We start from the raw sequence: 27,005 nt of genomic DNA on the forward strand, positions 1-27,005 counted from the left end.
AGGAAATGTCACAGGGCACGGTGAATGCACACTCGAGTTCTAGGCGGGGAGGAGTCAAGGTGTTTCCCAGAAGTATTACACAGGGAACGAGGCACCAGGAAGTTGTGGGGATTTGCAAAGGACTGTTTACTATAATAACAAAATCTATGCTGAGAAAAGGAGAAAAGGAAGACATAGCGGGATGGTGGGTGGCGAAATAATGTCCCACCTTCAGGAAATCCCCTACTTCTTTAATTCCTCTGTACTTTCCGTTCTTGCTCTTACTGAACTTTGATTGTCCACAGAGGAAATTCACCCACTGAACCAGGTCCCTCTCAACTGGAGGCTGCTTTTCCTTTTTACCCAAGGACCTGAGAACCTGAGGTGTGAGCAGATAACCAAACTCCAAAATTATCAGCTTGTCTGAAGACCACATCATTAGACTGTGTAACCTACTAGCTTTTGGGGGCACAGAATCTAGCCTGTTTTAAAACAGCCATTCTTCTTTTCTTTCACAGGAAGAGAATGCTTAGCTGGGCATATGGCTCCCCAGAAGAAAGGCTAAATTTCCCAATCTCCCTGACAATCAGGATGGCCACACTATCAAGTTCTGCACAATAAACATAATTGGAAGCATCACGTCGCTGTGTCCAGGAAATGGTCTCAAGAGATGGCTGATCTATCCTCTGTCTCTTCTTTATTTCCACTAATCTACTTAGAATGTCTATTTGAAAGCTAGATCTCTTAAAAAAAAAAAAAAGAGGAGAGTTACCATATTATCCCCGGAGAAGGCAATGGCACCCCACTCCAGTACTCTTGCCTGGAAAATCCCATGGACGGAGGAGCCTGGTGGGCTGCAGTCCATGCTAAGGGTCGGACACGACTGAGCGACTGAGTGACTTCACTTTTCACTTTCATGCATTGGAGAAAGAAATGGCAACCCACTCCACTGTTCTTGCCTAGAGAATTCCAGGGACGGGGGAGCCTGGTGGGCTGCTGTCTATGGGGTCACACAGAGTCAGACACGACTGAAGCGACTTAGCAGCAGCAGCAACCATATTATTTCACAATCCCACTCGTGGGTATATATCTGGAGAAAACCATAATTTGAAGACACATGTACCCCAGTGTTCACTGCAGCACTATTTACAATAACCAAGACATGGAAGCAACCTAAATGTCCATTGACAGATGAATAGATAAAGGAAATGTGTTATATAAATACAATGGAATATTACTCAACCATAAGAAAGAATGAAATAATGTCATTTGCAGCAACATGGATGGACCCAGAGATGATCATACCAAGTGAAGTCAAACAGAGAAAGACAAATGCCATATGATGTCACTTATATGTGGAATCTAAAAAAAAAAAAAAAAAAAAGATACAAATGAACTTATTTACAGAACAGAAATAGATCCACATACATAGAAAACAAACTTATGGTTACCAAAGGGGAAGAAGAAGTGTTAGTCACTCAATCGTATACAAATCTTTGCGACTCCATGGATTGTAGCCCACCAGGCTCCTCTGTCCATGGGATTTTCCAGGCAAAAATACTGGAGTAGGTTGCCATGACCTTTTCCAGGGGATCTTTCTGAACCAGGGATAAAACCCGGGTCTCCCACATTGCAGGCAGATTCTTTACTGTTTGAGCTGCCAGGGAAGGGGGAGGGATAAATTAGGAAGATGGGATTAACATATATACACTACTGTATATGAAACAGATAACCAACAAGGACCCACTGTATAACACAGGGAATGCTACTCAACATTTTGTTATAAGGGAAAATAATCTAAAAAAGATCTTCCCAACCTGGAGATCAAACCCATGTCTCTTATGCCTCCTACACTGGCAGGGGGTTCTTTACCAGTAGCACCACCTAGAAAGCCCATATATATGTGTGTATATATAAAACTGAATCACTGTGCGGTATTCCTGAAACTAACACAACAGTGTAAATCAACTATAATTTAAAAATTAAAAATTAAAAAGGTAACGTGTGTATGCAAAAAAGAAGAAAAAGAAAAGAAAGCGGGCGCTCTACCTGAATCCATGATGAAGAGGGTCACATGTTAGTGATGGTGAGGTCAAAAGCTGAACCCCTGACAACACTGTGGTAGAGCTGAGGCACTGCATGTTTTTAAGCTTTCCAGATGATTCTCACAGGCAATTGGGTTAAGAATCCCCTAACCCACTCATCTGGACCATGTCATCCTCAACAACAGCATCACCCCTATAAACTCTTGGTTATGCACATTCCAGTCTCAGACCACCTTTCCCCAGACTTCCACCCACTTCCTCCAGTGCCCCTACTCCAAGCATTCTTCAACCTCTTCAAGACCTCCAGTTAACCAAGTACTTCAGGAAGCACGGCCTGAGTGATCAAAAAAAAATGAAGTGATGTTAAGAAACTCTGATTTAAGGATCTGTAAGGAATGAGTAAATACATTTTAAAGCTTCACACAAAATGACTACAAGTTTTGGAATTTGAAGGAGAAATTCTGTTTTGTGAAAAATTAATTTATTTTGGATGTATGGACAATCGTTCTGTGATAGAATTCTCAACTTACAAGGAATGCATAGGGGGACAATTTTCAGGTTGAAAAATGAATCAAATATTAAATATTAGCTTGGTTTATTAGAGAAGAAAGGGCTGTATGTGTCACAGGCTATATCCCTTCTCTTACAACGGCCAATAAAAAACAAGTGCAACCAGGTCTTGTTAACACCCTGGTGTTCAAACACGTGCTTTTATGTCTTTCAGATGCTTGGTGTTTGTTTTGGTGCTTTCATGCCTTTAAAATCTGGCCTGCAAGTTTAGCTTTGATTATCCTGCACTTCAATTCTGCTGTTCTGTTTATATGGCCAAGAGGTTCAGACTTGCATTGATCAGTTTTGCACTTAATCAATAAGGAAAGACCAACATGACTGCTCCATCACCAACTATTCTGTGAACCATATTTGCAGAACTTCTCAAACTCATCAAAAAGGCTGTAATACTAACCTTCCAGCCACCAGACAGCTATCAGATTGGATGGCAGTTTTAGGAAGACATGGCCCAAGGGATGTTTCACCAGGAAATTTCAAATTCTAATTCTCAGCCTGCTAGTTCTAATTGTCAAAGTAATTTCTAGTAATTTTTATTCAGGTTAATGCCAGCTGGACTAATGCATCTTCCTACATCTCTGGAAAACAGTTAGGAACCTATAGAAAAATTGAAAAGCACTGCCCGATTTTTAAAAAGCAAATTAGAGAATGTGACGACTGGAACCTGGAAGACCCACTGACAAATCTAGGTGAACTAGGGATGGCCGACTCGGGAATGCCAAGGCACGTACTTAGGATAGTGTGTTTACAAGTCAGTTTCCCACACTCCCTGTCCCCTGAACTTACGCAATTTTGGTTTGAATGTTTTGTCCTGTTTTCAATATTAAAACCTTTCCAAATATAGTTTACATGCTTATCACATACCTACTATATAATCTAAAGAGTTTTATTTTGTCAAAGCGCAGACAAAATACACTGGGAGAGTGATCCTCACAGCATTTGAGAAAATTTATCAGGAGATGACCTATTTTTCCAGTTTTATTTATTTGTTTATTTATTTTCGGCTGTGCTGGGTCTGTGTTGCTGAGCAGTCTTTCTCTAGCTGTGGAGAGCGGGGGCACCTTTTAGCTGTGATGCTTGCTTTCTCGTTGCACTGGCTTCTCTTGCGGAGCACAGGCTCTGGCATGCTCGGGCTTCAGTAGTTGCAGTAGCGGGCCCAGCAGTTGCTCCGGGGCTCTAGAGCACAGGCTCCGTGGTTGCGGCTCCCGGGCTCTAGAGCACAGGCTCAGTGGTTGCGGCACACGGGCTTACCTGCTCTATGGCAGGCAGGATCTTCCCAGATCAGGGCTTGAACCCATGTTTCCTACACTGGCAGGCGGATTCTTTACCACCGACCAAAGAGGTCACCCACCAAGTTAGACTAAATTACTAGGTTATTTTCTTGCCCTTTGGTCAATACTTAGTACCAAGGCAAAACCCAAACCAGGGTATCAGAAACTAAACTATAAGAAACCTAAATATGATGACTGTGACATTCTTGAAAAATGTGTTCTTTATGAGGCTTTAAATTTTAAAAATCATAAATTTATAAGTCACTCAAACCCTTAATTGGCTAGAGATTATAAGTGATGACTCTCCTCTCATTTTTAATGACAAGCCAAATTCTAAAGCTACAGAATATTCCTTTCTATACTAATTCATTTCAAATTGAAAAATCACTTGCAAATTGAAAAGGCAGGAAATCTACTTTTCTTTTATCATACAGAAAAGGAAGAATGTAAAATTAAGATATTTTCAGTTCATCAGTTTGACCTATCTATTTTTATTTCATAACCAACATCTGTATTTCTGTTCATATGCTTACCACCATCACTATATTGAGTTAAGTTAATAACACTGTATTTTCAAAAAGGATTTAAGGGGCCTGGCATTAACAGCACTGGTACAATCATTCACTCATCTAAAGAAAGCAGACCTGAGAGAAAATTGGGCACAATTGGGAATAGGCACCAACAGCAGGTGCCTTGAAAGGAACAAAAATATGGTAAATATGGGTTTGAGTATGGGGCCAGGTGGCATGCAAGGCCTTCCAGCTCTCAAAGAGGGTAAAAAGGCAGGAAAACAGAAGTGAAGAGTTGAGACAGTAACCACTGAATGGGTATTAAGGAAGCATCTGGGAGGTTTTTTGTTTAATATTAGGATTCTTACTGATTAGAGACTGAGAATGGCACCTTTCAAAAAGGGATAAAGTATAAGTGTATGTCAAGAAAAGTTGAACTAATATTTACATACAGAGTGGATAAATGGTGAGGTCCTACTGTATACGGCACAGGGAACTATATTCAATATCCTGTGAAAAACCATAATGGAAAAGAATGTAAAGGAGAATATGTATATTCTCCTTCATATTGAATCACTTTGCTGTACAGCTGAAATTAACACAACTTTGTAAATCAACTATATTTCAAGAAAATAATTTTTTTTAATTGATTTGGCTGCACTTCAAAGAATGGAAGAATGATAGTAAGCATAGGTATGGAAAGACCTGTCAAGGTCACTGCAGTGGTCTAGGCCAGTCTGGACAAGGTGGAGACCTCAGAGAAGAGAACAGGTTCAAGCTGGAAATACTTAGGCTGACTCATCCGTGAACAAGTATTATCTGATACCATTAGCATGGATGAGATCAACCTCAAATTGAATGGAACTAGAGATAAGTTTTAAAGGTGGTAACAAAATATGTTTTAAGAAATTCCCTTGAAATCATCAAACCTTATGCCTTAAGGGACCATCACAAAGCAAATCAATCGTGTTTTTTTGACATGGCAGAAATATAATTGCAAAAACTAAATTATTCCTTTAAAATGGATTGCATGCTTACATAATCCTAAAAACAAAATTAATATGAGTAATAAAAATATATATCAAAGACATGTCACAGACATACAGATCAATGGAACAGAATGACACCCCAGAAATAAATCCACATGTATATGGTCAGGTAATTTACAAAAAAGGAACCAAGAATGTTTTATGGGGAAAGGACAGTCTCTTCCATAAATGATGTTGAGAAAACCAGATACAAAAGAATGAAACTGGACCTCTATCTTACAACATATACAAAGATTAAAAAAAAAAATCAAAACAGATTAAAGACTTGAACACAAGACCTGAAACCATAGAACTCTTAGAAGAAAACAGGGTTAATAAGCTCCTGGACATTGATCTTGGTGATGATTTTTTGGATTTGACACCAAAAGCAAAAGTAACCAAAGTAAAAATAAACAAGTTGGACTATATCAAACCAAAAAACTTCTGCATAGCAAAGGAAACAATCAACAAAATGAAAAGCAACATACTGGACAGGAGAAATTATTTGCAAAGCATATATCTGATAAAGGGTTAATATCCAGAATATATAATAACTCATACAACCTAATAGCAAAACCCCCAAACAATCCAATTAAAAACTGGGCAGACAATCTGCCAAATTTCCAAAGAAGACAGATAGACGGCCAATGGGTATATTAAAAGGTGCTCAGCATCACTAATCATCAGAGAAACGCAAATCAAACCACAATGAGGTATCATCTTATACCTGTTGGAAAGGCTGTTATCAAAAGGACAAGAAACAAGTGCTGGTGAGGATGTGAAGAAAAGGGAGCCCTTATGCACTGTTGGTGGGAATGTAAACTGGTACAGTCACTGTGGAGAACAGTATGGTGGTTCTTCAAAAAATTAAAATCAGTACTGCCATATGACCCAGTAATTCTACTTCTAAGTATTTTTCTGAAGAAAGTGAAAACACTAGCTAGAAATCCCACGGAGAAAGGAGCCTGGCAGGCTACGGTCCATGGGGTCACAAGAGTCAGACACGACTTAGTGACTAAACCACCACCAACTAGAAATGACACAGGCACCCTCATATTCACTGTAGCATTATTATAATAGCTAAGGTATGGAAACAACCTAATATTCATCAATAAAGAAAATCTGAGATATATATATGTGTGTGTGTGTGTGTGAATATTATTTAGTTACGAGAAAGAAGGAAATTCTGCTATTTGCAACAACAGGATGGGACCTGAAGGTGTTATGCTAAGTGAAGTAAGTCAGACAGAAAAAGACAGATAGACAAATACTGTATGATCTCATTTATATGAAGACTCTAAAACAGAAAAAAAAGCTCATAGGTACAGAGATCAAATTAGTGGCTGCAGAGAGGGCAGAGGAGGGGGGTACAAAATGCGTGAAGGGAGTCAAAAAGCTCAAACTTCCAGTTATAAAATAGGTAAGTCATGGGACTTACTAATATAATATAATCATGTAATATACAGCATGATGTCTATAGTTAATGCTAGACAGCATATTTGAAAGTTGCTGAGAACAGATCTTAAAAATTCTCATCACAAGAAACAAATTTTTTTATAACTATATATGGTGAGGGATGCAAGCTAGACTTATTGTGGTTGTCTTTTCACAATATTATTGCACAAATATTGAATCATTACATTGTACACTTGAAACTACTATAATGTTGAAGGTCAATTATACCTCAATTAAAAAAGATGTATCAAATGGGGTATGCTGCTTACAACTAGATAATGAGTAACCATCCAACTTTTATATAATATTTTCCTCTAATCTCAAATAACCACATTTTAAAATAGGTATTTGCTATTTCCATTTTATAGATGACCCAACTGCAGCTCAGACACAATCTTATTAGAGAGGGCAATGGATTATAGTCCTAATGCCAAGACACCTGCCTCAAAATCTTCCTTGAGCATTATATGCTCAAATTACTTACAAGTTTTAGAATTCTGGAGCTAACTAGTGATAAAATGGTGTATTTGAGCGTGTTAAACGACAAGCACAGAGATTACAACATGCTGGGTGAAAGCTATTTTTTAGCATGTGTTCCACTCAGGAAACTATGGAAAAAATGAACTGATCATTAGAAGGAATACTAGAAATAAGCAGGTCATTGTGGCTTAGGGTAACAGCACCAGGGGCTGGCAGAAAGGAGAGGGAAAAGGTAGAAGGAAGATGGCATGTCAAATTTGGAGTGGAGGTTCTGTGGCCTGGCTACTTGGGAAATGATAAGAAGGCTGGGAGTGAGGAGATAGGAATAACTCGTTTTAAAATCAACTTCCAAGTTGGTTTTGTTTATTCATTTATTTTTTTAAGAGTAGATTTAGCTCGTTCTATAGTGCATGTTTTAAATACAGATCCTTAATAAAATTTCTAACTTTTAACTGAACTTTTATCCTTTACACACTGTCTGACATCCTGGTATAGCCTCAGGGATACAAACAAACCATCCCCAGGTTGCTTTCTTGTCTTCCCTCCTCTGAATAGTGCTGTGCTGCCTTAACCTTCCTCACTGGCCTAGAATGCGATTATAAGAGAGATTTCTTAAATTGGTTACACACATTAGGAAGACTTTAGAGCAAGAAGGATCTTTAGACACACAACCAGCCTCTGCTCGGAGCGACTTCTCGTTGGCTGTCACTGTCACGAGTTTGTCCGCCTCTGCAGCAGTTTCCTCCTGTGACCTGAGCTGCCCCTTTCCCCCACTAATGTCTGGTGACATTTCATGAAACAAGGGTTGAGAAACGTGCTGTAACCACAGACCACTCTAATGGAAGGGGCGGCGCATGGTAAACAAAAGCCCTTTCTCCTAAGCTTTCTGGAGCGTGGGTCATGTACCTCCCCGAGGAGGCTGTGACCTTCCGGTCCTCCTTGCTTTGGCCATCAGTGGATGAATGACTCTGCATTAGCCACACATGAATAATGCAGGACTGAGAATTGCAGGTGCCCAGGGAGGGCACAGCTCCCCAAAGAAAACAAACATTACTCACTCCACTGTTGCCGAGAAGCCTGCCACCTTAGAGAAACTGACTACCCTTAGAATGGGCTGTGCCCCTGCCTCGTGTACCCACCCCCAACCCCACCTGGTCTCCTGGTGGGCTCCTATTCATCTTTCCTCCTCTCCTGGGAAGTCCTGCCTGACTTGTAGGAACAGGGCTGACCACTCTAGCCCTTCTGCCATCTCCTTCCTATTTTTGCTTCTGTTCCATAGGGTCGCAAAGAGTCAGACATGACTGAAGCAACTCAGCACGTGATGGATGTGTGGTGAGTTACCGGTTTACTTGTCTTTCTCCTATGATGCTGTGAGTCTCCTAAGTGCATAGTTATATCATCCCATGTGCTTAACTGACAGTACCAGCACAAATTAAGTATCTGATGCATTATCTATATAATAGGAGTTTGTATACACTATTTCATAAATGTTATAGTCTTATAGGCATCTTCATATACACTATCTCAAAGTCATGACTTCAAGCATCAAGTTGTAAGTTGATGGACAAGTGGGGAACCACCTAGCTTGTCATCATTTCCTTGGAGCCACTGAATGAATGGCTTTCTTGTACGAGAAAAGATTTGGTGTATGAGACAGATTTGGGATTTGAGGGGTTTTCTTTTCTCCTAGCACCAATCTGACACATGGAACATTCTGGTTTCAGCTTAGCCCTACATCAATGAGAAAGAAAGCTAAGGAGAAATGTAAGTATGGCAGTGTACTGGAAACCTGGCTGAAAAAGCTGTCAAGGCAAAATCTGCCACTGAAACATCTACTTCCCAATGCCCGAGGGACTGAAGCAGTACGGCCCTGAACGCACTTTCCCTGGTCCACAGATACCCCTCTGAGAGGAGCACAAGGATCACACAGCCGTAAGAACAGTGCCATATGTAATACACAGAACATCAACGAGCCAACAAGCCAGGCAGGGGCCTAAGCAGGACAGAGAGAGGGACTCAAGCCCCTCTCCCCACCACCTGGCTGCTGTGTCCCTTTCAAAAGGCACACTCACTCACTAGCCCAGAGGAGATCACTAGTCCAATGTAGCCTTTCCCAGAAAGGAAAATGAACCCATGGCTACTTGGGGACACAGCCTGCCTGACCATAAAGAAAAACTAAGACTAAAGCAGCTTCCATGGGCTGACTGGGTGGCCAAACAAGACTGGGCGGCCAAACAAGACTGGGCACATGTTACTGATTGAGCTCCTGTCACCCAAAGTCCTGCTTTGGTGAAACCAAGTCAGACATCGTATTAAAAAGCAGAGACATCACTTTGCTGACAAAGGTCCATAGAGTCAAAGCTATGTTTTTTCCAGTAATGTATGGATGTGAGAGCTGGACCATAAAGAAGAGCACCGAGGAACTGAGGCTGTGAACTGTGGTGCTGGAGAAGACTCTTGAGAGTCCCTTGGACTGCAAGGAGATCAAACCAGTCAATTCTAAAGGGAATCAACCCTGAATATTCACTGGAAGGACTGATGCTGAAGCTCCAATACTTTGGCCACCTAATGCGAAGAGCTGACTCACTGGAAAAGACTGATGCTCGTAAAGACTGAAGGCAGGAGGAGAAGGGGGCAAAGGATGAGATGATTGGATGGCATTGCTGACTCAATGGACATGAGTTTGAGCAAACTCTGGGAGATAGTGAAGGACAGGGAAGCCTGGTGTGGTGCAGTCCATGGGGTCACAAAGAGTTGGACACAACCTAGCAACTGAACAACAAAGAAGTCAGATTACCAGCACCACAGCCCCACCCAGACTGGCTCCTCACTTGTCAGTATTTCCAGGCTGTGGGGCTGAATCAGACAGTGGCTTCCCCTGCACCACTATAGCACATCCCCCAGGGCTCAGCTGAGAAAAATTCTGAACCGTTCTGGTAACAATTTTAACCAAACTTCAGCACTCCGCTGTCCTGTATATCCCACAAAAATATAATATTTACGGCTCTGTACACAGGAAAATCTCCCTTCAGTAGAAAGTCAGGTCCTCAGGGGCCTCCTGTGATTAGGGAGTGCTTGGACAGGGTAGTTCAGGAACAGTTTCATGGTGATTAACTAACTTGCTTCATTTCAATGTAGTTGTCACTCTGAATTACCACTTAATGGGTGAAGTGTGTAGCCGATAACAATCAGTAGTACAGGCGTAAGGAAGCAAGACATTAAAAAAAAATTAGCCCCTAAAGCAATTATTGCAGTGAATTTTTCCAATAGTTTTAACACTCTGTCTTTTGACCCCAGGGTATGGCTTGGGGAAAATATATTAATCTCCAGATAATAATCAGTCAATTTCAGTTCTTCAATATCTACAATGATATTAAAGATTCCAACCGTACTCTTTTTGGTGGCAAACATTAATTAAGCATGATAATTGTGTGTCTCCGTGATATTTGGTGCTTTCTGAATGAGTCAGAGCTCGGGGAATAATTTGAATACAGCAGACAGCAATTTGCTACATAAATTCACCCCAATGGCTATTAGCTCATTTTAAAGTAGTCAAGACTCCTAGATTAGAGGGGGGTTTTTTTGCATTAATACCAAGTTAATCACATCTACATAACCTTTTATTCACCCTTCCTCAAAATCCTCCATGAATAACTTCTGCAAAGCCTGACCTGAATGTAATAAGGGTAGGAGTCTTCAAGTGCGTGTTTATAAGACAATCTCCTTAAACTCGAGTTCTGCAGACTCTACCTTGGTATTTATTTTCAAGTATTTTATATGAAAAGACAAAAAGACTTTACACTTTTTCACATTTTTATTTACTTATTTATTTGGCTGAGCTATAGGTATCAGTTGAGGCACACGGGATGTTTGTTCTTTGTTGCAGCATGCAGGATCTTTAGTTGCAGCATGTGGGGTCTAGTTCCCTGACCAGGGATTGAACTGTGGGGGACTGCATTGGAAACCCAGAGTCTTAGCTACTGGACTTAGCCCACCAAAGAAGTCCCTCTACTTGCTTTTTAAACTCTCATTTTATACCAAATAATTTCAATATGTGCTACATATTGTCTACAAACACAGATTGTATACCAAGGATATTTACCAACTTACTGGCAAAGTTTGGGTGCTGCTTTTAAGATTATCACTTTGGAGTTTCGGAAGAATAACTGAAAAACTAGAGTAGTAATCAAAACTAAAGTAATGCTAAAGAGGGAAACTAAGATCCCACATGCCAAGCAGCAGTCAAGGAAAAAAAAGTAATGTTAAGCCTTTATGTGGAGTGCTTGGCTGGGGTTGCACTCCACCACTGTAACTATGGATGAACCTCGCGTGAGTGCAGAGAGCAGCAGTTTCTAAAGGATACTGGCTGAAGAGTGGCCGCCACCGCCATCCCTCCTGGCACCGCTGCCTCCTGATCATCATCTCATCATTCTGCCCCTGCTGCTGTTGCTCCGCTGACTCTAGTCATGCTGGTAGAGGAGGCAAGAACACTGGACACCACCCATACCACCTGCTCCTGTTCCAAAATTTGTAACACCACCTGACTAGGGCTGCGGTGCCCAAGGCAAAAGTGGAGCATGTGAACCCACAGGGAACTCACACACTCTGAGGGCTGGAGATGAGGGTGCATGGGGGACACTGTCTTTGGACCTCAAAATAAATGACTTCAGGGAAAACAGGAGATTCTGCACTAAAAATACGCAGCAAACATGCCTCATCTTGGTACTGCGTGGACACATGCAAAGAGACGGGGTGACCCTCTGAACACCAGGGCAGCAGGCACTGAGTTCTGAGCATCCGGGTGAATGGCAGAGCGGCACAGGAGTTGTTGCTCATTTTATTTGATTCTTCATGATTTTTTGTTAGATCAGGACACCTGTAAGTTTACTGGGGCTTGACAATTATGAAAGCTGAATGGAATCATTACTACTTCTGTAGTACTTGTGTGATGTTTGTGTGGGACCACTCGCCAGGCTCCTCATGAACTAGATATAAATATCTTGATAGCCACATCACTTTAGAGAAGACCAGACCATGGCAGATTCCTAAGTGGGCTGACTCCCTGCCTCTGTCACATGCCACTGGAGAAAGACCACAGAAATCAGTGGCCACACACCTCCACTCACCACTGGACACTAAGTCGTCCTGCTACTCTGAACCTGTGCACTCTTATATTTTTAATTTGCCAGCCACAATACAAACATTACAATTGTTTGCTCTCTCCCCTAGAATTTACTCTGTCAGAGGCAGCTGGGGGAGATGAGAATCTACTTTGCTTTCAGCCCAACCCGTGTGCACCATGTGCGGTCCCCCACGGTCCCCCCGCGAGTCTTCTCTCTCAGCGCCCCACACACCACACTCCTGCCCCTCCTCCCAGACAGAGCCAAGCACTTGCCCTGCTCACCACTGCCTGTGGCACTGGCAGGGCTGGCTGGTGGCGGCTAAGCACTGGGCCCTGGACTCTGCTTCCCTTCAATGCAACAGCACAGCACCCAGCTCTTTCCAATATTGAGATGTCAACTGAGATGCCATTCAAAAACGAAAGGCTTCTGTTTTGTAAGGAAAAAAAAAAAGGAGTCTGAAGATCACTGGTACAATGGGAAGAATATGGGCTGGCTCACTGAGTCCCCAGATGAGTGGCTTATTAAAAAGGGCTAATTTAAAAAACTGTCTTCATGTCAGTTGTTGAATCCACAGGGTGGGGCTGTTGGCAGGAGTAAACAAGCAGCACACAGGGAAGGCTCCTGGGAGAGAGCCTCTCCCACGACACGGCCCTGGAAGGTAGTCAGGGTTATCTGCCTCTTGACTCCCCTCTACCTACTAAACCCTGTAAGACGCATCATCTCACCCACAAACTCCCTGCGAAGTATGAACAGTCTTGCTGCAGCTGAGGAGCCTTGGGGACAGTGGACTTCTGTCTCACTGTGCAGCCAGAGACGCCACCTGTGCTCCATCACCACGGCGGGCAGGCCACAGCCACCCTTGGAAGCATCACAAACTCACACAGGCTGGGAGCATAGGTTGAGCATCTGAGATGCTCTCAGAGAATTCCTCCTAAACCATGACCCCACCGTCTCCACGGAACATCCCCTGGGAATCACACAGAGAGGTATATTCGTACCAACAAGCTATGCAGCTGGCTAGATCTCTGCCTCCCCCCCTCCCCCAATAGTTCTGGAACACCAGGTGGAGACTGAAGGTCACTTTCTGCACAGGGGATGTTTGTGCCTTGAGACACATTTCTGAGGTAGAGAACTGTTCTGACCTTCTGACAGCTTGGCAACAGCATGGGCACAAATATATGCTTCGGTTGGGAAGATCCCCTGGAGAAGGAAATGGCAACCCACTCCAGTACTCTTGCCTGGAAAATTCCGTGGACTGAGGAGCCTGGCAGGCTACAGTCTATGGGGTCGCAAAGAGTCAGACACGATTGAGCAACTTCACTTCACTTCACTTCATACCATGGGGGAAAGTATTGTGTATCTATAAATCTACAATGATATACGTATAAGCAGGATGGATAATGATATATGCTAGTATGTACATCTCCGTGGAGTTACATAGGTGGGAATGGGAAAGAGGGCAGGTGAGTAACCAGGGAGAGGGAGAGAGGGCAGGGAAGAAAGAATGAAAAAGGGAAAGACACATGGAGATACACACAGAAAGACACAGAGACATCAGAGAAAGAGACTGAAAGACAAGTTAGAGACAGCCAGTGAGACAGAGACACAGACAAAGGCAGAGATGAAGAAATGGTATAAATACAGAGAGACAGAAACTGGGATGGGAAAGGTGGGGATAGACAGGGGCTCAGAAAGACAAAATGACAGAGACAGAGGGATACAGGGAACAGGAGAGAGAAAAGGAGAAGGGAGGGAAGGAAAGCAGGAAGCAGACAGAGTTACAGTATGACAAAGACAGATGGCAGGAGAGAGAACGACTCACAGACACAAGCGGTGATAAGAGGGACCTGAGGCTGCTATCACGGGAAGGTAAGGTAAAGGGCCATCCCAGTCAGCTCTTTATCTCCTTTCTCCAAGCTGCTCTAAAGACCTTCAGCACTTTGCTAGGGAAGATATTTAATTCCATTTCTCCTGCATCTACCAACTTTCTGTCTTGGGAATAGTAGCCCTCTGGGGTGCCTTCCCTTCTTATTCAGTCTCTAGTCAAGTTGTGCTATAGGTGAGCTTCCCAAGAGCCAAGGTGCCAGCACAGGAGGCCAGCTGTTGACTAAGTGCCCACTGCTGCTGTCTTAGAGGATACGGTCTAACAGTACTCTCCTTCTTCACATCAAGGCTTCCTCTGGCATCAGGCATGCAGTAGTTGCTCAATGACATTTGCTAAGAATGGTGTCCCTCAAGTGATATCTAAAAGGACTCCTAATTACAGGTTTCCTAGGTATTAATTTAATTTAATTCCACTGAAATTTGTTGCATGTCTACGATGCTGAAGCATGGCGTCACTGTGTCATCTAATTTACTTTAAAGTATTAAGCACATTCAGCGGGATGTTATGCATCAGTATTACTTAGGTCAAGCTTTCACCCTGGTACCACGAGCATTCTCATCAAGGTTGCATTGTCCAGTGGTGGTCAGCCGGCCTTCTCTTCAGAAAGCCCATTCTCCATCATTGTCTCTATCAACAAAGGGTGCTTTGCTTATTCTTGATTAAAATAGTGGCCTGTTGACTAGCAATGATGAGTATAAAAAATGGGCCATCCCTAGTGAAATTAGACAGTGAAGATACACAGATTAGCTCAACATATTTGAAAGATACTCACTAACTTTCCATGAATTTTTCAGATAACCCAGTATGTTTTGTACTCTATAGAGGTGATGCCTAGGTTAAAACCCCTGCTTGGTCCTGAGCCAATATGAGCTCTGGAAAGTTCTCTGTGTTTGAAGCTGTGGGAAGGTGGGTATCTGCACCCTGACTACGGAAAATTGGGGTTTGCCTGTAGTGACCTGCCATGTAAGCAAAGTACAGAACACCTATAAAACCAGAGTTGAGACTTTTAAAGCCTGAAAGAAAGATTATTTTGAACTTCTCTGAGAATAAGAATTGAGTTAATAAGTTAATAAGTACATTTATACCTGTGGTGGAATGTGGTTTGAGATCTACTTTCACTATAATGTGGTTAATGGATTTGTTGGAGAGCAGACTTATGGCTTTCACCCTTTGCAAAATCCTATGGGGGCAATAAATAGAACCAGAGCTTTTTGGAGAAATGCCTAGTCCCACAGTTAGAGTAGGAAGATGCAAGATAAACCCAGACTATCTTGTTATGCCAAAAAATTTTAAAGTGCTCATAAAAGAAAAAAAGTGGGCACATCAAAAGACACAGAATTTTCAGCTCCAGGAAGATGGAGTAAACATAAAGTGATTTTGTAATTTATAGGAAAATATATATATTTGGTCATTCAGATGACCAAATGCAGATATATCTGTCACATATATTCGGTCTTCATTCATAGTTCCTGGTTCACAGCTCCCAACCCCTTGGAATTCCTGAGCTTAGCATAAGAGTACCTCAGATATGCACATGACACCACCCTTATGGCAGAAAGTGAAGAGGAACTAAAAAGCCTCTTGATGAAGGTGAAAGAGGAGCGTGAAAAAGTTGCCTTAAAACTCAACATTCAGAAAACGAAGATCATGGTATCTGGTCCCATCACTTCATGGGAAATAGATGGGGAAACAGTGGAAACAGTGTCAGAATTTATATTTTTGGGCTCCAAAATCACTGCAGATGGTGACTGCAGCCATGAAATTAAAAGACGCTTACTCCTTGGAAGAAAAGTTATAACCAACCTAGATAGCATATTGAAAAGCAGAGACATTACTTTGCCAACAAAGGTCCGTCTAGTCAAGGCTATGGTTTTTCCAGTGGTCATGTATGGATGTGAGAGTTGGACTGTGAAGAAAGCTGAGAGCCGAAGAATTGATGCTTTTAAACTGTGGTGTTGGAGAAGACTCTTGAGAGTCCAAGTGACTGCAAGGATATCCAACCCGTCCATTCTGAAGGAGATCAGCCCTGGGATTTCTTTGGAAGGAATGATGCTAAAGCTGAAACTCCAGTACTTTGGCCACCTCATGTGAAGAGTTGACTCATTGGAAAAGACTCTGATGCTGGGAGGGATTGGGGGCAGGAGGAAAAGGAGACGACAGAGGATGAGATGCCTGGATGGCATCTCTGACTCGATGGACGTGAGTCTGAGTGAACTCCGGGAGTTGGTGATGAACAGGGAGGCCTGGCGTGCTGCGATTCATGGGGTCGCAAAGAGTCGGACTGAGCGACTGAACTGAACTGAATGGAGTAATTGTCTCTTGTCCTTTGTTCCTGAAAAATGCTTCAGGGAAGGTGACTTTTGGGTCCCACCCTGGAGGAGGAAATGGCAACCCACTCCAGTATTCTTGCCTTGGAGATCCCATGGACAGAGGAACCTGGCAGGCTACAGTCCATCGGGTTGCAAAGAGTTGTCCACTTACATGGACATATGAGTGACTAATGCACACAAAAGGGTGGAGGCTGGTTGCTGAGAGAACAAACCCTGTGATTAGAGGGTTAGATCTTTTAGTCTCAACCCCCATCCCTCCCCCTAAACTCCAGGGACAGGAGAGGGGATGAAATTTAAATTAATCACCAATAGCCAATGATTTAATTGATCATGGTAATGAAGCCTCCAAAAATCCAAACTAAACTAGAAGATACAATGAATGGATTCAACAGCAGACTAGAGGAATAGAGGAGATAGAAGAAAGAATCAGTAAACTTGAAAACAGACAGAACAATAGGAAACACTCAATCTGAAAACAAAACAGACTAAAAAAATGAACAAAAATTCAGGGATCTCTAGGGCTAAAACAAAAGAATTAATATTTCTGTCATTGGAGTTCTAGAAGGAAAGGAGAAAGAAGGAAATATTAAAAAAAAGGAAAGAAAGAAAAAGTACATGAATAAATAACAGCAGAAAATGTTCCAAGCTGTCAAGAGATAAAAATCTAAAGATCCAAGAAGCTCAGTAAATCCCAAGTAAGGTAAGTCTGAAGAAATCAATGTCAGGAAACATCACAGTCTAACTTCTACATATTGACTTTCGTGGTGGCTCAGTTGGTAAGGCTCCAAAAATAAACAACCTTAAAAGTATCAAGAGATACTTGCCAACAAAGGTCCATCTAGTCAAGACTATGGTTTTTCTAGTAGTCATGTATGGATGTGAGAGTTGGACTATAAAGAAGGCTGAGTGCTGAAGAATTGATGCTTTTGACCTGTGATGTCAGAGAAGACTCTTGAGAGTCCCTTGGACTGCAAAGAGATCCAACCGGTCCATCCTAAAGGAGATCAGTCCTTGGTGTTCATTGGAAGGACTGATGTTGAAGCTGAAACTCCAATACTTGGGCCACTTGATGCAAAGAGTTGACTCATTTGAAAAGACCCTGATGCTGGGAAAGATTGAGGGCAGGCGGAGAAGGGGATGATAGGGGATGAGATGGTTGGATGGCATCACCGACTCAATGGACATGAGTTTCTGTAAACTCTGGGAGTTGGTGATGGACAGGGAGGCCTGGTGTGCTGTGGTCCATGGAGTTGCAGAGTCAGACATGACTGAACGACTGAACTGAACTGAATACAGGAGGGAAAAAAGACAATTCAAATAATACCATATTTTCCATCACAAACCATAAAGGCTAGAAGGAAATGGCACAGGAAATTTTAAATGCCGAAGAAAAAGATTCTAAACCAAGAGTTTTCTAACCAGTGAAAATAAGAGATGAAGAAGAAATCAAGATAGTCTTGGATAAGAGTAGCATGGAAACATATACAGTAACATACATAAAATACCCAGTAGGAATTTGCTATATGACTCAGGGAACTCAAACCAGGGGTCTGTGACAACACAGAAGGGTAGGATTGGGTGGGAGGGGGGAAGGAGGTTCAAGAGGGGGGTACATATGTATACCCATCGCTGACTCATGCTGATGTGTGGCAGAAACCAACACAATATTGTAAAGCAATTATCCTTCAATTAAAAATAATTTTTTTAAAAGATAGTATTGGATAAAGAAAAAAAAAATCTGTCACCATCAGAACTACACTAAAACAACAGCTAATGGAAATTTTCTAGAAAGTAAAAAAAAACACAAAAGAAGGGATTCTGAAACATCAGGAAGAAAGAAAAATGTAACAAAAAATGAGAATAAATATAATAGACTTTTCTTTTCATCATGAGTTTTCTAAATTATGTTTAATGGTTGAAGCAAAAATTATAACACTATAATATGGTTCTACAAGTATATAGAAAAACATTTAAGACAATTATAAACGTGAGGGCAAAGGGATATAAGATGAGGTAAAGTTTCTGTTTGTCACTCATACTGGTGATCTGACATTAGTAGACTGTGGTAAGTTATATATATATATATATATGTGTGTGTGTGTGTGTGTGTGTGTATCCGTCCGACACAACTGAGCGACTGAACTGAACTGATATATACACACATACACACACACACATACACACACACACTATAATGCAAACAGCAATCACTAAAATCGCTGGCCAAAGAGATACAGTCAAAAACACTATAGATAAGTCACCAGAATTCTAAAAAATGTTCACGTAATCTACCAGAAGGCAAGGAAAATAAAAGAGAAAAATAAAAACTCAGAGAACAAAATAATAATAAAGTGAAAGAGGTAAGCCCTAACATACAAAGAATTGCATTAAATGTAAATTATTTAAATACACAAATAAAGACAGAGATTGACAGTCTGGATTTTAAAACTTGATCCAGTTATATGTTATCTATAAGAAACTAATTTTATATATCACAATATAGGCAAACTGAAAGTAAAAGGAGGAAAAAATATATATCATACCAAAATTAATTAAAGAAAGCAGGAGTGGCTATAATAATATCAAATAAACCACATTTCAGAACAAGAAAATGATCAGGGAAATTATAAAATGATAAAAAGGTTAATCTTTCAGGTCAGGATTCAAGAAGACATAGCAATCATAAATCCACATACATACAACAAACAACAGAACTATAAAATACATGAGGCAAAAGCCGAGAGTAGTGAAAGGAGAACTTGGCATGTCCATAATTATAAGTGAAGACATAAACACTCCTCTCTTGACAGTTTATAGAGAAACAAAACAGAAAATCAGTGGGGATATACAAGAACTCAACAATACCATCAGCCAACAGGATCTCAATAACATTTATAAAGTACTCCATCCCAAAGCAGCAGAATATACATTTGGTTCATGTGCTAATAGAACATACACCCAAGTGAGACCAAATCCCAGGCCATAAAAGAAACCTCAACAAATTTAAAAGAATTGAAATTATCCAGAGAGTATCCTCTGACTATAAAAGAATCAAACTAGAAATCAAAAAAAGAAAGCTAACAAAAAAATCTCCAAACATTTAGGAAACTAAGGAGCATACTTCTAAATAACATTGGGTCAAACCTCAAGGAGGAAAAAAACCACATTGATCTAAATGAAAATGAAAATACAATATCAAAATTTGTGGGGCATAGCTAAAGCAGTCCTGAGAGGGAAATTTCCATTACTAATTGCCTTTTTTGCAAAGAGAAAGACTCTCATCAACAGACTACCACCTCTAGAACTGAAAAAAGAAAAAAGAGAAAGAAACTCAAAGCGAACACAAGAACATAAATCAATAAAAGTGAAAACAGAAAAAAATATCTATAAAACAAAATGTTAGTTCTTTAAAAAGATCAATAAAATTGACAAAATCCCATCATGACAAGTAATTAAGAAAGGACAGAAATCACCAATACTGATATTTTGTTACCAATACTATAACAAAAGAGGATATCATTTCAGACTCTGCAGACATCAAAAGGATAATAAAGTAATACAATGAACAGCTCTGCATACATAAATTTGAAAACTTAGATGAAATGAATCCATTCTGTGAAAATCACAGACTGCCCCAACTCACAATACGATGCAGATTATTTAATTAGTCTTACATCTTTTGAGGAAACTGAATTCGTAATTTTAAAACTCCCCAAAAAGAAAACTAAAGACTCAGATAATTTCACTGAAGAATTCTTCCAAATGCTTTAAGGACTAACACCAATTCTACACACTCCCTTCCAGAAAACAAAAAAGGAGAGAACGTGTTTCAATTCATTTTATGAAGCTTGTTATCATCCTGATACCAACACCAGACAAAGACAGTACAAAACAAAAGAAAGCTAGAGACCAATCTCCCTAATGAATACAGAAGCAAAAATCCTTAACAAATTACTAGCAGTTAAAATTCAGCAATACACAAAAAGAAGTATCTACCACGCAGAGATATAAGGCTAGTTCAGTATTTGAAAATCAAACAGTGCAACCCACCACATTACGAGGTGAAGAAGGAAAACCACATACATGATCACCGCAACTTATGTAGAAAATTACAAAGCGGTATATTTGACAAAATTCAATACGTGCTCACGATAAAAAATAATATTGGAATGAAGGGGTTTCCTCAACATAATAAAAAATACCTACAAACACCAACGGCTAACATTAAACTTAACGGTAAAAGACTACAGCCTCCCCATAAGACTGGGAATAATGCATGGATGCCATATATACAACAGAGTGCTAGAAATTCTGGCAGAGCAATAAAGCAACAAAACAAAACACAAAAGCCATGCGGTCTGCAAAGGGAAAAATAAAACTGTCCTTATTTTTTATAAAATTATCTAGAAATCTCCAAAGAATCTTCAAAATATTCCTAGAATTAATGAGTTCATAACTACATAGATTAAACATACAAAAATCAACCGTATTTCTACAAACCAGCAATGAACATACGAACACCAAAATTTTAAATACAATACCACTTACAATCGCTCAACAACAACAACAAAAAAAGAAGCATTTAGGATAAATCTAACAAAACGTGTACAGGATTTATAAGCTAAGTCTACGAAACACTAAAATCAAAGAATCCCTAAATAATACATACAGTGTTCATGTACTGGAAGTTTTAACAGAGTGAAGATGCCATTTCTCCTCAAACTGATATACAGGTTTAATGCAGCTCCTATCAAAATTGCAAGATTTTCTGCAGATACAGAAAAAAAGTTATCCTACAATTTACATGGAAAGCCAAAGGAACTAAAATAGCTAAAGCAATCTTTGAAAAAGAATAAAGTGAGAGAAACCAATCTATCTGCATAAAAGACTTATCATATAACTAAAGTAATATAACTAAACCTAGATGAGTCTTCGGAGAAGTAAGCTGAGTGAAAAACAGCCAATCCTAAAAGGCTATCTGCATGATTGCATTTTTATAATATTCTTGAAATGAGAACATTAAAGTATAAGAGAACAGATCAGTGGTTACCAGGGAAACTGGATAGCGTTTGGGGAGGGCGGAAAGTGGGTATGTCTATATATAAATATACATGGCAACAGACCCTTGTGGTGATAGACATGCTCTGTGTCTTAGCCATATCAACATCATTATCCTGGTTGTGATATTATATTATGATTTTAAAAGATGCTACCATTGGGAAAAACTGGGTAAAGCGTTCATGGAATTTCTCCGTATTATTTACTGCAACTTCATGTAAATCTACAATTATCTCAAAACAAAAATTTTAATTACTAAAGAGCCACCTCAAAGAGGTTCCTACTGGTAAACTGGGAATAATTTGAGCAGCAAAATAACTAAAAAGTGAAAGTGAAGTCGCTCAGTCATGTCCGACTCTTTGAGACCCCATGGACAGTAGCCTGCATCAGGCTCCTCCGTCCATGGGATTTTCTAGGCAAGAGTACTGGAGTGGGTTGCCATTTCCTTCTCCAGGGAATCTTCCCGACCCAGGGATTGAACCCAGGTCTCCCGCATTGTAGACAGACGCTTTACTATCTGAGCCACCAGGGAAGTGCTGACGGCTATAATAAATTATAAATAGTTGAAAAGACTTCATGGGGTTGCAAAGAGTTAGACACGACTGAGTGACTAAGACTTTCACTTTCTTTCAGGAAGCCATTAGTACACACTAATGACAGAGAGATAGAAATGGAGATGGACAAGGAAGAAGAAAACGGCTCTTATTTACAGTAGAATCCAAAAAGATGAAAAACAAAAAACAAACCCAAGCTCCTAGATACAGAGAAGAGACTGGTGGTTGCCAGAGGTGGGAGGGGAGGGGAAACATGAAATGAGAGAAGGGGTCAAAAGGTATAAACTTCTGATTATAAAATAACTAAGTCACAATGATGTTACAGATAGCATGGTGATCACAGTTAATACCCTATTGTGCATTTGAAAGTTCCAAAGAGAACAGATCTTAAAAGTTCTCATCACAAGAAAAAAAATTTTTTCTGCAACCATGTATGGTAAGGAATGTTAACTAGATTTATGGTGATCTTCTCACAATAATAGAAATAGTGAATCATTATGTCGTACACCTGAAATTAATATAATGTTAAATATCAACTGTACCTCAATTAAAAAAAAAAAAAACCCAACTGGCAAAGATGGAAGAAGCATTAGAGTTAAGAATTTATCATTTTGTAACCATCATAGTCTAGCTTGGCTTATGAAGCTAGATCAATAGATGCTAAACTGGAGGGAGGGGGTTCTGATACAGAATAGCAAATTAGCATAATCTTAGTGACTCAACTCCCCATAGATTCCTTACTTCTTGAAATGAAAAAAACAAAAAAACAAAAAAACAGTAACTGTACAGGGGAGAAATCAGGTAATATCTGGCATGGATGGTCAAACTTCACATCACCCCAAAAGGGCAGATGAATACTGTGTATCTCTATATGTGATCCCCTGTGGACACAACATTACTTATGTGTTTTTCTAACTGTGGATGAGCACCCTGAATGAGGAATCATCAGAAAGTTTGAAAATGAAGAACACCCTAACTACTTAACAGGGAGGTATCATGTATTCTTCAAAAGTATCGATATCATAAAAATGAAAGGGCTGAAGATACTGAACAGCTATGACAACTAAATGTAGTATGTGATCCTAAACTGAACTCAATGGAAGAGGGGAAATCAGCACTATCAAGGATATCACTGGCTCAAGTGGGAAAACTGGGCACGGAGAGCAGATTTGATAAAACATCAGCATTTCTTGAAGTTGGTAAGTGTACTATGGCTTTCGAAGAGAATGTCCTTATTTTTAGGAAATACATACTGAAGTTGTCCTTGTTTAGTTGCTAAGTTATATCCAATATCCGACTCCTTTATGACCCCATGGACTGCAGCCCACCAGTCTCCTCTGTCCACAGGATTTTCCAGGCAAGAATACTGGAGGGGGTTGTTATTTCCTTCTCCAGGGATTGAACCTGTGTCTCCTGCACTGGCTGGCAGATTCTTTACCACTTAGCCACCTGGGAAGCCCACATACTGAAGCATTTGGTTGTAAAAAAAAAACACCAATACTTATAGCTTTCAAGTGGCTTTTAAAAATTAAGAAAAACAGGTAGTAACAATGAGGTAAAATGCTAACAACAGATGAAACTAAAGGATATAAGGGTAATCTTTAAACTATTCTTGAAATTTCTGTCAGTTTGAAATTATTTCCAAATAAAATAATTTTAAAGTCCTTCAGCTTTTGTTAACCAATCAAAAAGAAGGAAGATGTGGATACTAATTTAGATTGGATCAGTCAGTTTAGTCGCTCAGTCGTGTCTCGCTCTTTGTGACCCCATGGACTGCAGCATGCCAGGCTTCCCTGTCCATCACCAACTCCCGGAGCTTGCTCAAACCCATGTCCATCAAATCGGTGATGCCATCCAACCATCTCATCCTCTGTCATCCCTTCTCCTCCCACCTTCAATCTTGCCCAGCATCAGGGTCTTTTCAGATGAGTCAGTTCGTAGCATCAGGTGGCCAAAGTATTGGATTTTCAGCTTCAGTATCAGTCCTTCCAATGAACACCCAGGACTGAGCTCCTTTAGGATGGACTGGTTGGATCTCCTTGCAGTTCAAGGGACTCTCAAGAGTCTTCTCCAACACCACAGTTCAGAAGCATCAATTTTTCAGTGTTCAGCTTTCTTTATAGTCCAACTCTCACATCCATACTGGAAAAACCATAGCTTTGACTAGATGGACTTTTGTTGGTAAAGTAATGTCTCTGCTTTTAAACATGCTATCTAGGTTGGTGATAACTTTTCTTCCAAGGAGCAAACGTCTTTTAATTTCATGGCTGCAGTCACCATCTGCAGTGATTTAAATTGGATAGGCCCCTAAAAAGTACAATATTAAGAGCATAGGCTTCTGGGTTAAGAGAAATTTGGGTTGAAATCCTAGCTCTGCCCTTATTAGCTGACCTCAAGATGTCTCAATTTCTTCATCTATAAAATGGGGGAAATAATGCTTACTTCATAACTTATCTTGAGAGTTAAACGAAACAAGGGCTGTGAAATATTACAATGCCTGGCTCACTGTTGTCACTAAGTAGCACAAGGCTACTTATTATTGTTATAGGTGAGTAGTGGTGATACACGTGGTGAGGGTAGTTATTGTGGTGGTGGCGAGGAAGCCATGGAGACACAAAGATGACCAAAATAAGGTTTCTGAGCTCAAAGGATTTAAAAATATAGAGTTGAACCATAAACTACAGTGTGTCATGTGAGTGCAAACAAAATGTTACTGGAGCAGAAACAAAAGTGTATTTACTTCTGGGCAGCTGGTCAGAAAAGACTTACCAGGGAAGGCGATGGTCATGTGAGCGGGAGAGGGTAAGTCAAGATGTCATGGGGCAGAGGAGCGGGTGAATGGTGCGGCTGTCCTAACTGAGGTAAGAGGTGCAGTCTGAGAGCTTGTGGCATGTATGTGAAGCAGGGGAGGCGGAGGGAAATACAGAACGTGGCTGGAAAGTATACCAGCACCAAGCTGGGGAGGGTAAGGGCCCTGAATGTAACATACAGGGTTTCACTGTGTGTGATGGGAGAACTACTGGAGGATTTTGGGTAAGGGGTGCTGGACTGTTGTCATGAAAACCCCACTGGGCCAGGGTGTCAGCAGGCAAATGGATAGCTTGTGGGGACCAGGCAAAGGACACTGAGGATTTCTACTTTTTAACAACCAGCTGTGTCCGGGCCCTGTGGCTCTTATTCCAGAGTTTCTCTGCACCAGACTGTGGGCTCAGTCACTCAGTCATGTCCAACTCTTTGCGCTTCATGGACTGTAGCTCACCAGGCTCCTCTCTCCGTATCTCCTGCATCTCCTGCATTGGCTGGGTGATTCTTTACCACTTAGCGCCACCAGGGGAGCCCTCACCCATCTATGTAGACTCAGCTTATTTACCTCAGGCTGGCCCAGAAGGTGCTTTCCTTATCAGAACCTTCTGGCTACCAAAATCCCCTTGAAGATAAGGCTTCCTGCCCACACTGGGTGGTACCATATGTATTTGATGTTGTACAGTCAAGGAGCCCCCAGGCGGTCCACATGCAGGACTATACTTAAGCATGAACTGTGGATGTTAAAGGTGAGTCATTATACTTCTCTCTTTACTCTTGATTTTTGTGGATATAAGAAAAAGACATGAAAGTTTTAATTCATTTTTTTTAAAGGACACACTAGTCAAAATGGGGTTCTTCTAGAGTTCGTGTGTGCGTGTTCAGTCACTTCAGTCATATCCTACTCTTTGTGACCCTATGGACTGTAGCCTGCCAGGCTCCTCTGTCCATGGGGATTCTCCAGGCAAGCATACTGGGATGGGTTGCCATGCCCTCCTCCAGGGGATCAAACCCACATCTCTTATGTCTCCTGCATTGGCAGGTGGGCTCTCTACCACCAGTAAGTGCCACCTGGGAGGCCCCTTCTGTTCATGTCTTACTTAATCTAACCAGTTTGGTTAGGACTCACGCTTCTCCCATTTGTAGTAAGAAGGAAGAAGAAAGTGTTTTCCAAGGATGTTCTTTAACTCTCAAATTTACTAGAAAACGATCTGAAGATGGGCTGAAATTTAAATCAACCAGACCACACGGTGGCTCCCGGTGGGTCACTCAGTGGTCACGAGGGCCCTCCCACCCCCCCGCAGTCACCTCAGAGGCGATGGAGGTGAAGCTGCTACTGAAGTGCACATGCTTGTGCATCTCGCTGCCGTTGGCCGTCAGGAGCCAGGCCCCGAGGGCCTGGTCTTCGCCAGCCGACTGGTTGCTGTGGCTCTGGTTGGGCAGGAGCTCGGCCAGGTCCCAGTGGTACGACGGTGTGGCCCCGACCAGCGCAATGAGGATGGCTTCCGTGGCCACGTAGAGCTGAAAGAGGAAACACACAGAGCCATCTAGGCTGGAAATGCAATTAGCAAGTTTACAAACCTTCAATGAGCAGTCTTGCTTTTGTGTCTGTGCTGCTGCTGTGCTGCTCCTACATCGCGTCAGTCGTGCCCGACTCTGTGCGACAGGAGCTACAGAAATGAGACACTTTAGAAACAAAGGAGAAAATGGAAGGAAGCTTCCTGATCTACTACAAACGGAACCATCAGCTATCGCATCTGTAAAGCACCCTGTAGTTCCTTCAAGGGTTTTTTCTGCATTTGAGATACATCAGATTTGAGGACACAGCATAGAATGGTTCCACACTCGCAGGGAGTAGGGGAGGAGGGATATTACCTGCCCTGACTTAGACTAACATTCTAGTTATTTTCTCCTCAACA

The 27,005-nt window shown here is 41.2% G+C and overlaps 1 protein-coding gene across 3 annotated transcripts in view; it reads right to left on the bottom strand.

Moving 5' to 3' along the window:
• Window positions 1-27,005, bottom strand: part of SLC22A15 (solute carrier family 22 member 15) — a 110,756-nt gene that overhangs the window by 65,933 nt on the left and 17,818 nt on the right. For all 3 annotated transcript variants that reach the window (XR_011565732.1, XM_019956743.2, XM_070785861.1), the window contains exon 2: window positions 26,395-26,607. Coding sequence is in view for 2 of the 3 variants with exons in the window: in XM_019956743.2 (XP_019812302.2) it covers window positions 26,395-26,607 (213 nt within the window). In the remaining variant the exon portion in view is untranslated. The remainder of the gene's footprint in view (window positions 1-26,394; window positions 26,608-27,005) is intronic.

This window comes from Bos indicus, chromosome 3, assembly GCF_029378745.1.
Source record: "Bos indicus isolate NIAB-ARS_2022 breed Sahiwal x Tharparkar chromosome 3, NIAB-ARS_B.indTharparkar_mat_pri_1.0, whole genome shotgun sequence".
Taxonomy (NCBI): Eukaryota; Metazoa; Chordata; class Mammalia; order Artiodactyla; family Bovidae; genus Bos; species Bos indicus.